This window comes from Bufo gargarizans, chromosome 2 (assembly GCF_014858855.1).
Source record: "Bufo gargarizans isolate SCDJY-AF-19 chromosome 2, ASM1485885v1, whole genome shotgun sequence".
NCBI classification, from domain to species: domain Eukaryota; kingdom Metazoa; phylum Chordata; class Amphibia; order Anura; family Bufonidae; genus Bufo; species Bufo gargarizans.
In genome coordinates this window covers 612277312-612290576 of record NC_058081.1, presented here as the reverse complement: position 1 = coordinate 612290576, position 13265 = coordinate 612277312, and the positions used below count along the sequence as shown (strand labels likewise).

The following is a 13265-nucleotide window of genomic DNA, read 5'->3' as shown; positions in this document are numbered from 1 at the left end:
GGACACAAAGGAAGAAAGATCGTTACCTTCTCCCGTGGGCATCCTCTCACTTCGGAATATACAGTGCTCCTCCTTAATGTGGGCGCCACTCAGGACAATGTCCTGGCGCCTTTCTGCATCTGCTTGACCAACTCTGCAGACAAAAATGCAGTTATAATCACAAGTCCTTACGACAAGGGCATAGCCACTATTACAGTACAGTAAGAGAACACACCTGGTGATACCATCTTTAATGTAATACAAAAGGCACTCCGACATGAGAGGATCTTCATTAAGGTTAACGAGATGCGGCGTCTGTAATAAAAATATTATAGGATAAGTAACAGATTAAAAAAAATTCTCCCACCAAGGCTCCCACCAAGAATATACAATTTAAATGGGGTAGCCCAGTTGTATGCATGCAACATTACATCACTGTAAAACTGAGTTTTGCAAGTTTCAATTCCTTACGCTTTTGAAAAGCTCTGCTTTCTGCTACTGAATAGATAGATCAGTGTTTCAATTCAGAGGCTGAAAACTGTTTTGGCTGTAAAGTTGCTCATCAGTATCTCATTGGTGGGGGTTCGACACCTGGGACCCCCCTGCTGATCAGTTGTTTGAGAAGGCAGAGACGCTCCTGTGAGCGGCGTGGCCTTCTCTAAGCTTTCCCTAGCCCGTGACGACACATTCATCAGTCACGTGGCCTAGGAGCAGCTCTGCCCCATTTGGAGCAGTACAATACCAAGCACAGCCGGTATACAACGTACGGAGCTGTGCTTGGTGAGCTGCAAAAAGGCAGGGAGCTCACAGGACCACCGGGGCCATCTCAAAACAGCTGATTGGCGAGGGGGGGGGGGGTCACAGAGTGTCAGCCCCCCAACAATCAGATACTGATGACCTATCTAAAACTCTTAACTTCTTACAGAAACAGCACCACTCTTCTTAAAGCAGTTGTCCAGTTTCAGGAAGAGAGAGAACAACTCTAGGGATCAGCCTGCAATAAAGAACTGGTAAGTACTTACCTGGCAAATCCTATGCTAACACCCGGCTGCAGCAGTCACATGATATCGATGTGAAATCACTACTGCAGAGTCCAGCCAGGGGTTAGTACCTACCATTTCTTTATTGCAGGCCAATCCCAAGATCTGTCCAGTTTTCTCCCGAAACCAGACAACCCCTTCAATGGGTTGTTCTATATATTGCAGCGTATTCACATTCAAGTGATTTTTTTTAAAAATTATAATCCAGGACAACTTCTTTAAGGTCTGTGGACTGTTTTAACATATATACTGTAGTATATCTGAAGCCAGGTCAACGTTGACCCTCATATCCAGTGAAAGCAAAAATAGATATTAAAAATAGCAAGGAATTAAAACACAAACTCATATCAGAAAGTTGAGGAACTTACAACTACAACTCCTAGACCCTCAGGCCTCATGCACACGACCATATTTTTCATTAGTGTGTTATGCACATTTTTTTGCGTATAGAACACTGACTATTTTTTGCTGATCCATTTTCAGCAAATTATGGAAAATGCCCTATTCTGCTCCATACTGTGGATGAGAATAGTCCTTTCTATTAATGGGATTGAGAAAAATGCAGTATACACATGGAAGGTAGCCATATTCTGCAGATCCATTATTTGTGGAGCGAAATAAAGACATGACTATGTGCATGAAGCCTAAAATATAAAATGGGTGCTTTGTTCATATTACCGGTAAAATCCTAATTACTCATGGTACAAATAACAATGTTGCTAAGAGGCAAAGATTAAGGTAACAAACTGCACAGACACCATTATGATTCTCTTTTTAAGGACATCTATCCTAGGAAGGAGATCTAACTGCTATGACAAACCTTCTTTGGGGAGAAGACCCCATAGGAGTCAGCCATGAGGTCGCAGAGGTTGGGCGAAGAGATCTGTACAGAATCAGCCAGGACGTGACAAACACACAGAAGACAGAGACAGATGGAAGGCAGAAATGACGAAACATGACATCACCTTCAGGGTTTCTTTACTTGTTACTTCTGCTCCAGTTTCAGTAGGTGCCTGAAACCGGTGAACTACAGCTCCCAGAATCCCCCTTTAACTTGAGAGCCACACAGGACTCTGGGAGGGTGACCTGTTCTTTACTTCTACAATGTGAAATGCCAAGACTACTACTAAGGACAGTAAAACATCTACATAATACAATTATTGATAACACTTGGGGAGCTAAACTTTCATGGTTGGGGTTACCACATCCTGTAAAGGGGGTGTTAACTAAAGACATGTAAGTCATAAAGCCAAGGGTGTCACCAGGTAAAATTTCAAGGGATTCTTGCAGTTTCCAAATATGCAATGGTGATAAAAAACAATCAAGTCTCCAAATATGCCCAATAGTGGAACAGCTGCCCCTTTCACACCTTTTCTGTAATCCATATGCAGGACATCTTGGAGACCCAGTCATCTACATTAGAAGTGTGGCTGGTAGCTATAATAGTTAAAAATCTATTTAAATGGGGGTGATGTACAGGGGAAACTGCAACCCAATCGTATTACTGTATCTTTCGAACAAACTAAATCAGGATTTGCTAGATTTCTATGTCCAGAAGTGCTACTACTAGGGTCAAGGGGTACAGACTTGGCTTATGAATTAGTCACTAGAACAGACCTGATCTGTAGAAAGTGAGTCAAAGTACTCGTCAAAAAACATAGAGGAGATCTGAGAGAGAATGAAATGTGAGATGAAGGCAGGAAATTCAAGTACACTTATAAATGGCGAGTATAGAGAGAAGATCTGAAAATGGACACTTTACTCCCTGCAATGGATAAAGAGAGTACACCATACACATCAAGCATATTGTACCGTTTTAACAAACATTGGTCATCCAGCATCGGTCATCGAGGACAAACCCCTTTAAAAAAGAAAGAGGTAAGCTAAAGTGCCACCTCTAAGTGGAATTGGGTTGTCCCATAATCAACACTTATCGCCTACGCACATTCTAAGTCGAAAGGACTGACGGAGAGGGACGAGTACAGCACTGGGCTATCTTTGTCAGCCCCATAGACACAGGGCAGCAGTGAGACTCCTGTTCTCATGAACGATGGGAGTCCGAGTGGTCACACCCCCAGTGATCAGACCCTTGTGGATAGGTGAGAAGTGTTGACTATGAACTACTGAATGGCCAGTAAGTTTCAATGAGAGATGACATGTTGTACTTTCATATAGCACATGGTAGATTTGAGCCCCTTCCCTTCCTGATCACAGCTTTTGTTGTCAGGCAGACATTTAGAGGGTGCAAATACATTAAAGGTGTCTTATCCATACTAAAGATTCTCTATAAAATAATGCAGTAGGTATAAACCATGTCACACATAATAAGTGGAATGCAAAAGTGCTACCATTGAGCACACCCCTCCAGAAATACCATGAACTGGTATAAAATAATCCAGATTGCAAAATAGTGGCACCATACATGCCAATATAGTTTACAGTGGGATCAGAGGGGTTATAACATTAAAAGGAGATATACTCACTGTCAACAATTCCCCATTGCTACTGTTCAAATGCAACCCAGGTCCCTCCTGCTCGACATGCAGAAAATGGTCAATATTTTTAAGCCCCTCTGAGCCCGCAGCAAAATATTTTGGTTTAGATGGAATACTCCTTTAACTATACATTACAGCACACAGCGCTAATGAGAGGTTGATATATAAAGGCCTAGGCACAACACCATTAAAAACTGGCTATAGTTCATTTTTAAGGTTTCTACCTTTTTAGGGGAGAAGACTCCCAACGTTCCACCATCTTCTCGAATTGCCACCCCCATCTCTGCCAGTAACGCCTCTCTAAAAAGAAAAGGTGTGACGGATCAGTTCAAGTATCACCACAGCCTTCCGTCTACAAGGTTATTAGCGCTTGCCTCGATTATTGCAGATTCGAAAAGGCTGCGAAATTTGTAAGGAATCCATGAGAATGTAGGACAGTAAAGAAAGAGAGTAGAAGCTTGTTGGTTCATCATACCTCTCCATACGGATAGCTTCCGTTTTTCTAAGTTTCTCCTCCCAAGTTTCATTGAGTTCTGCAATAATTTTTTCAGATTCCTAGAGGAAGATTGGACATGATAAGAAACAGGCATAACACCTCTCATATCGAGAATATGAGGATTCCTAATGTCTTCCAGGTCAGGATTCGGGTTTCTTGGATTACAAAGGATGGATGTTACTTCTTCAATGGCCTAATTCAATATACTGAAGTATAGATATGTCTCATATTGGATCGATATGCTTATTAGAATTCTGTTGTCTCCTCAGAATTTCAAGTTTATACTCATCATTTTCTCCGATATTACAAGTACCAGGTAGAGTTAACGTCGAAGAGGAGAATGCGGCATATATGAAATATGGACATCAAAAAATATTCGCTTTGAGTTTGAGGTGTTCTGAATTAGGAATAACTCAAATACAGAGCTAATGATACTTCAAGAAGACCAGTCACCACTTTTGATATGTCTGTTTTAGTAGACAACTGAAATTGCATTAAAGGACCATTCTGCAACATCTTTTCAAATAATGCCAACTGTGCCATTCCTCTGTTATTCCCATCAGAAGCTCATGAATGAATGAATTGCCAACAGGGAACTGCAAGCAGTTACACTCAGTCTGCTCCTTCCCATTGAAGTGAGTAGGGTCGGAGGAGCTGTAATTACCCTGCTCACTGTTGCAATGTCAACGAACAGTGAAGAGAAGACACACAAGAGCTGCCTGGGTGTCGGCAGTCAGGGTCCCGCCTACCTGATATTGATGACCTATCTTGAGAATAGGTCCTCAATATAGGAATTACCTTTAAGTAGCCAAGCACCTAAGTGATCATCACATGACCACGGTAGGTCCTTATTTTCCAGAAGTAAGCAATGAAAGCTTTTATTCAACGACTTCAAGCAAAGATCTTGAAAACTGTGAGGAATTGATTCAAATATTCTATCCGAAACCTACATAACTAGATCTGGCTCTCCAGCAAGATCATAAATAAGAAATGTGATGAAAACTTGCAGAAGATGGCACCTGCACTAAAAACAAGGCCTCATGGTAATGTTCCTGTTTATATCAGGCACTGGGTGGTGTGATCCAAGTGCTGTGGAAATCATGTCCAAGAATAGGTCCATTCTTTGCATTTTGCATATAAATGCAATGTACAACAGCTTGAGCCACTTCTACGCTGCACACAATAGGAGAACTGTTCACTGTGCGGGCTCTGTCTTGTACCACTAGAGAGCCACTGGATGGGGGCAGGGAGCAGTAGAAAGGAGGAGGGCTGCCCCCCAAACTTCCCATCATTATCTCCTATACCGTGTGAAGGCAAGAGTTATATAGTGTTGCTGTGGAATATTAAAATCTTCCTACTTTCCATCATACGTATCCTGAAGGAAGAACTAAAGGGAATTTGTAGGGTGTAGACATCATCATTATTAAATGTTGGCTGTCTATGGAAGAAATGCCCTACTCTGTGCCCTACTCTGTGCCCTACTCTACAACTGTGCTTAAGCTTTCCTTCAGGAGGCACTTAACCTTGGATAGTCCTGCACACAATAAGTTCTGTCCTCTATCCACAATCCAGTACAGGGTTTGCTCATAGCAATGCCTCATGGTGGCGGTTGTCTGCACTAGTTTTTATATCTCCATCTTGATGTACAGAGTGATTGGGCTTTACGATAAAAGCAAACATCTTTGACCACTACACTGAAGCTTTAGTGAACATCGGAAAAAATTAAATGTGATGGGACAATTTTTAACGGCCCACCCCATGGCACTTGCATTACAGAATTTCTAAGAATTTCACAAAAACAGCATAGAGAAAGATTTCATAACAGGAAATTGTATAAGAGTGCTAAACAATGGGCTGTAAAGAGGATAGTAAAGTCCAGAGAAAAATCGCAGTTTTACATAGTTATCATTCCATGTGGTCTATGGGTCATGGTAAATAGATTAAGCTCTATCTTAGTAGTTATAGATTTTTCTTCAGGCCTAGAAAATAGCAGTTCTAAGAACCTGTTCATGAGCCAATAACCCATACTGGATGGAACTTCACCCTGGAGAGCATTTTTACATCAGTGCTATACATGAATGTAATAAGCAAGAGACCATATTAAAAACAAAGCCACACTTTGTTATGGTCTCAAATTGACTCCCACAATTCAATTTTGCAAAATTCTGAATTTAAAGACCTCCTTGAGTGGGCTGATCTTTCACCAACACTGGGAGCTCTCCATTTCTCTGCAGATGACTTCACATCCACACTACATGGTGGAAATCTGTGTATGGTTGCTGAAGCTCCATTCATTACTCTTCGCCATAGCAGAAAGTGCAAAGGAATTCAGGCTTACCTTGAGCCGCTCAATGGCTTCCTCTCCTCCGGGGGTGGACATGATCCTTTCTTGGATATTCGCAACAGTAGAAAATCCCACCTGACTACTGAGAGAACAGGATGATGGGGAGGATGCCAGAGAGCTCATGGAGGCTGTGGAGAAATGGCCAGGCCGTTGATTCTCATTGGATAGCAAGTACTTATTCTTAAGGTTCTGGTTATCATTGATGTCTGACAGAGGAAGGCAGGTCACAGAAGGAAGAGCTGAACACAGGAGAAAAGCCAAGGGTAGAGGAACAAGGAGAGAGGGAAACCACAGTGAGAGACGGGAGAGACTACTAAACTTGCATCACATCATTCATGATGGCAACTCAGAAGGTCACTAAAAGCACAAGTAAGTGAGGAAAATGAGGAGAATGATGAAAGTGAAAAGTAAACTATGGGAGGGGAGGTTCTTAATTTTACAATCATACGAATGAATGGTGGAATTACCTAATCCAACATTAATAACACAACACTAAATACACCAATGTACTATATGTATTATAATAGATGATACCTATAGACAGATCAATATAAACAAACAATCTACAGATATATCTTGCAGAGTCACGTCCTAGTGCATGGCACACTTCAAAATGGCGGTGGTGGCATCCGGATGCAATTTACAGAGTGACTTTGGCAAACACAAATCTACACAGCTCACAGTGTACTTCCACAGTCTACTTATCTACACTTCATAGTGTAGGCGGGTCCATCAGCTGAAACTCTCATCACTAGAATAATAGTGCCCCTTCAACCCACAGCTTGGAAATGTCTTCATCATTGTGCTGTGGTAGTGGGAACTCTACTGAGTGCAATGGACCTCTAAAGCTCCAATGTACAAAACAAAGCTCCTGCCAACCAAGCGGGTAGCTACGGACATTTCTGAGGTAGAGGAGACTAGCTCTAAAGAACACCTTGCTGACCATCATCCAAAAAATCTGTGGGGTCCCTGCTAATGTGCCTGTGTAGTGATCCAGTATAAGAAAGGGTCCTTCCTGCTATTCACTGCATCTGATGGCAACCCATATTCTCCATTCTAGATGGTGCAGGAATGTGATAATGTGATGGACCATAGAAATCACACGCATTGAGGGTCATGTATCAAAAGTAGTGCAACTGGGCAACAACCAGATTCCAACTATCATTTTGCAAGATACAATAAAATGAAAGCAAGCATACGAGTAGCGGCCATGGTCAGCACTATTACTATGCCTGTGCAATATTTTTTATTATAGGCATTCCTAAAATATGGACACAATATGGACCTATGAGAAGTTTCAGGATTTGGGTTTACTAAAGTAGTTCATTGAAAACAGAGTTTGCCTTTGTAGGTGGAATAACCCTATACACATATAACACAAATGAGAAGATTTCAGAAAACACTGGACACATCCCTAGTGACAAGCTACATCCTAAAGTGTCAATTCCATATTTTTTTTTAATCATGAGCAAAAAGCAGAGAGCAGCACAACATTGTACAGGATTTGAGCTCAGAGCAAAGAGATCTTCCAGCAAAGCCAATCAGTGGTTTAGTATTGGTAAAAGGATTGTGCAAGAATAGAAAAATGTGGCTACTTCTTTCCAAAAACAGTGCCACTCCTGCCCACAGTTTGCGTGTGGTATTGAAGCTAGGCCTCATTCACTTTATAATAGTGCTGAGCTGCAGTACTAAACACAACCAATGGACAGCTGTAGTGCTGTTAGGGGGAAGAATTAGCCAAATTTTCCTAATCGTGGACCAACCATTAAATGCAAAAAAAGCGAGCAAGACCAGAAGGAAAGCAGATAAGATTTTGAAGGGGTCATCCAGTCAGGCAAATAAAGCTTAATAAACGTAAAATGAAAATACACATACATTTCTTATAGGCTTTGTATATCAATTACTCACTACTTACAGGACTTCTGCTAGCAATCAGTGAATAGGAACATTCTTGTTTACATTTAGAGGCTTAAAGGGTATCTGTCGGCAGCTTTGTACCTCTAAAACTGACTGACCTGTTGAATTTGCACTTAGCAGCTGAAGGCATCTGTGTTGGTCCCATGTTCATATGTGCCCCCATTGCTGAGAAGAATTAAGTTTTAATATATGCAAATGAGCCTTTAGGAGCAACAGGGGCGTTGCCATTACACCTAGAGGCTCTGCTGTCTCTGCAACTGCTGCGACCTCTGCACTTTGATTGACTTTAGGAGAAGTCAGCTCCAGGCATGATCATATTTCCACTGATGGCCCTGTCAATGTGCAGAAGGGCACGGGAGTTGCAGAGAAAGCAACGCCCAAAGACTCATTTGCATATATTAAAACTTAATTCTTCTCAGCAATGGGGGCACATATAAACATGGGACCTACACAGATGTCTTCAGCTGCCAAGGGCACCTGCAACAGGTCAGCCAGTGTCATAGGTACAAGTCTGCTGACAGATTCCCTTTAAACAAAATCTGTCCAGCCCACTAAGCTGCAATTTGTCACAATGTATCAGTGCAGAAAAGTGCTACTAATCTGGAGTTAAAATGAATGCAACTAAAAAGGTGGGTTTTTGCCATACGTTTAACGTACACAAAAAAAAAAAAAAAAAACATACGTTAACGGATGCCTCAGACTGATGCCATACAGTGGCATCCGTCACCATAGAGCTCTATTGTATATATAAAAAAAAAAAAAAGTATACATTAATGCATACTTTTTTTCAGGACTCCACAGAATGGGAAAGCGTAGTGTACCACATTTTTCCATCCTGCAAAGTCCAGCAAAAAAAAAAAAAAAAACACCCTAAAATGCAGTACCAGGCACAGTCACAAGCATATGTATGGTGCTCTACCTGTGTAAATAACAAAGAGGACACAGCCCCAGCCAAAATACTGAATTGCCGTCGTCCTGATAAGCAGGAGGTCCCCCGCCAATCAGATTTTCGATGTTGTAGGCTAACGACAGGCCATGAAAACAAAAGAAAATCACTGTAACTTAAAGGGGTTATCCCATGACTAATGTAAAAAATGAAAATCAGACATTATTTAGTACATGGCGATCTCTTTCTAACAAAGCTAGAACCAGCCCTGTACATCACATGGATCCAGAGATCTCCTCATTCATTACTCTGCTAGATTTATATCAAGCTGACAGCTCAAGGGGAGTGTCTATTCTGCTGCAGCTAAGGGGGCGTGTCCATGCTCTCCCTATCACAGCTCAGGAGGCGTGTCCATGCTCTTCCCATCACCGCTCAGGAGGCAGTTGGAGGATAAAACTGAGCATGTGCGGCCTTGTCAGTGAGCAGGTCAAAGAAATAAGTAAAAAATAAAAAGCAGGTGGGGCTATACAGATACATTTTATGGAATAACTCAGCGGCTATGCTAAATTTTCAATTACATGCAATTACAAAAATGTTCAGATCGAGGAGCTGGTTTGAAAACGGTAGAATGTTTTTCTTGAGACAACACCTTTAAGTACACAGGATTGCCTGATACACCGTAACAAACACAAAGCTGTGGACGAAGATCAAGGTGGGTTTTCAGCATCTAACAGTCAGCAAGAATGTTTCTGCATAGTGACAGCAAGTCAAGAAAATTGTGAGAAATATGAAGTATATAAATAGTTAAATAACTAAGATTAATTTGCATCAGAAAATAAAATCTCTTGAAGGTCTAAAAAAAATAAAAAAGTTAGAGCGAAAAAAAATAAAAGAAATTATCTGGTAATTCGATACTAGAACTATTGACAGGAAAGGGTACAGAATTCAGGAGCCATTAGCAGGAGAACATGGCGATCACTTGGTAAGAGACTGCAAAGCTATCATGCAGGTTCACCCAGCAGCAGTATCCTCAGCGCAGCAGCAGAGAATTTCTTAATAGGCAGGAAATCTCAGACAGATCCTTACAGCACGTTACATAAATTCTCAATGTTACCCAGAGTTACCTTAACTTATAGGCTTTCCTAGTATCCAAGCATGTAGGGAGCATCCTTCCCTATGCACATTGGCTCTGATCTATTACTGACACTCTCATTACAACTGCAGGAATCCCAGAAGCCAACATAACTTATCAATCTGATAAATCATGCGTCTCCGTTATAGTAAGATGGCAATATTTAAAGCCTTAGTCCACCAATGAGCACCACTTTACAAAAAGAATGAATCTACATAAAAATCTAAGTAACGTAGTAAACATAGTATTACATTACTTATCCTGTGTGCATCCTAAGGTATAGTCTTTATTATACTCCAGAGCTGCATTCACTATTCTGCTGGTGCAGTCACTGTTAACATATATTACTGATCCGGAGTTACCGCCTGTATTATACTCCAGAGCTGTACTCACTATTTTGCTGGAGGAATCCCTGTGTATAAACATTACTTATCCTGTACTGATCCTGAGTCACATTCTATATAATACTCCAGAGCTGCAAACATAATTCTGCTGGTGAATCACTGTGCTGAATTGACATTTCTGCACGCTTCAGGAGCGGAGATCGCCAATATTCAATTTGTTTGTATATGCAGTTAATGCTTTGACTATCTTGACCAAGCACTGGATGCTTATCTGATCGTTACCAGGAGCTTGTTTAAACTTCCATAGACATGTCTGTTAAAAATACTAGTATCCTGTTCCCTACGGCAGCCAGTAGAACTGTGACTGCAGCCATGGAATATAACATAGATTGTAACTCAATATCAGTACAGGATAAGTAATGTATGTACACAGTGACTCCACCAGCAGAATAGTGACTGCAGCTCTGGAGCATAATATAGGATGTGACTCAGGATCAGTACAGGATAAGTAATGTAATTTATGTACACAGTGACTCCACCAGCAGAATAGTGAGTGCAGCTCTGGAGTATAATACAAGATGTAACTCAGGATCAGTACAGGATAAGTAATGTAATGTATGTACACAGTGACTCCACCAGCAGAATAGGGAGTGTAGCTGTGAAGTTTAATACAGGATGTAACTGAGGATCTGGACAGGATAAGTAATGTATGTACACAGTGACTCCACCAGCAGAATAGTGAGTGCAGCTCTGGAGTATAATAAAGGATGTAACTCAGGATTGGCACAGGATAAGTAATGTATGTACACAGTGACTCCACCAGCAGAATAGTGAGTGCAGCTCTGGAGTATAATAAAGGATGTAACTCAGGATTGGCACAGGATAAGTAATGTATGTACACAGTGACTCCACCAGCAGAATAGTGAGTACAGCTGTGGAGCATAATACAGGATGTAACTCAGGATCAGTACAGAGCACTATAATGTGTGTATACAGTGACTCCACTAGCAGAATAGTGAGTGCAGCTCAGAATCAATACAAATAATGCAATGTATTTTCAGGTTTTCCCAAATATTACTTGAAGCTGTAACCTGGTGCTCATAGGTGGACATACCCATCACTTACATTCCTTCTTGCTCCTCTTATGTAAACAAGTCCCAAGAAATACTTCTTCTAGATCTAATATGTCTTTCACTCCAGATTTGCTAAATTGGCCACTTATGCCAGAAAAAGTTATTTGAGCAACATCTAAGTGGCTGCCATATTATTTTAATGCATGGGGCAAACTGTGGAGAATTTTTTTTCTAAGCTCCATAATTCTGTCTGGGATTTCACTGTGGTCTGTGCTGGCATGCAAGATTCAGCTTTAAGTTGCTTAACCGAAAAGCAAGGCTGATGGGAACAAAGATTATCAATATACACACATTTCACTCCGAGGAAATTGTCGTCAATGGAATCAACTGATGGAAGGCAGGAGAAAAGACAAGATGGAAGCAATTTTTAGCAATCAGGAACACTCCATGATGTTTAGAGAGTTTGTTAGGTTAGGCCATGATTGTGTAATGGTTGAGGTCTAGGCCATGGGACTCCTCCAATTGGCATAATGTGGCCACCAAATTGGAGTTCCTGACTAGCACCCTCCATATTGTTGTGCCTGGTACTGGAGTCCTAAGGATTATCAAAAAGATCCTGCAGTGTGATTAGGGTGTTTTTGTAACAATTATTTAAATATGGCCAAAAAAAAACTATTTATATCACACCACTAAAGTAAAATACATTTAAATTGGTGCTTTATTAAATTGATACCACAATAAAGCAAGAATAGGAAAAGAAAAAGAAAATAATCCCATAAATATTTTAAAACTACTGGTTTAATGATTTAGTATAAAGATGTATGTCGTATTTATCTATGTGGTTTAGAATTAGATACTATCTCCTATATTGGCCTTAAAAGTATCAGCCTGTGTCTGTTTCTATAGGAGGGAATATTGGGGGTCATTTATTAAGACTGCCGTTCTAGACGCCGGTCTTAATAAACCCCTATACCTAGCAGTGGATTTGCCCGAGTTATGAAGCGGTGCCGGCCTCTACATAACTTCGGTGGATCCACCACCGCTTCTAAATGTAAGGCAGATTCCAATGAGCTCTAAAAAAAATATCACGACCTAACCGCTCAGGTGAAAACCGCAAAAAAAATAAAAACAGTGCCAAAAAAGCCATCTTTTGTCACCTTACATCACAAAAATTGCAACACCAAGCGATCAAAAAGGTGTATGAACCCCAAAATAGTACCAACCAAACAGTCACCTCATCCCACAAAAAATGAGATCCTACCTAAGACAATCGGTCAAAAAAAGAAAAAAAAAAGAAAAAGAAAAAGGGTTTCAAATGGGACATGGCATCTAACAACCAGTTCAGCAGAATCTGCCTTCCAAAAACCATATAGTGCTCCTTTTTTTTCTGCGCCCTGCCGTGTGCCCTTACATCAGTTTATGACCACATGTGGGGTGCTTATGTAAACCGCAGAACTAAGGTAATAAATATTAAGTTTTGTTTGGCTATTAACCCTCGATGTGTTAAAGAAAAAAAATTGATTAAGATGGAAAATCTGCCCAAAAAGTGAAATTTAGAA

The 13265-nt window shown here is 40.8% G+C and overlaps 1 protein-coding gene across 15 annotated transcripts in view; it reads right to left on the bottom strand.

Annotated features, from left to right (window-relative positions):
- The window catches only part of KIF1B (kinesin family member 1B), a 150191-nt gene that overhangs the window by 55294 nt on the left and 81632 nt on the right, over window positions 1-13265 (bottom strand). For 3 of the 15 annotated variants that reach the window (XM_044282052.1, XM_044282060.1, XM_044282062.1), the window contains exons 13-18: window positions 12058-12093; window positions 6349-6593; window positions 3990-4069; window positions 3739-3814; window positions 215-294; window positions 27-133 (exon numbers count right to left, since the gene is read on the bottom strand). In XM_044282052.1, the coding sequence (XP_044137987.1) occupies window positions 27-133; window positions 215-294; window positions 3739-3814; window positions 3990-4069; window positions 6349-6593; window positions 12058-12093 (624 nt within the window). Of the gene's footprint in view, window positions 1-26; window positions 134-214; window positions 295-2636; window positions 2688-3738; window positions 3815-3989; window positions 4070-6348; window positions 6594-12057; window positions 12094-13265 lie in introns of all 15 variants that reach the window. The other 12 variants (XM_044282058.1, XM_044282061.1, XM_044282063.1 and 9 more) reach the window with 9 other exon arrangements.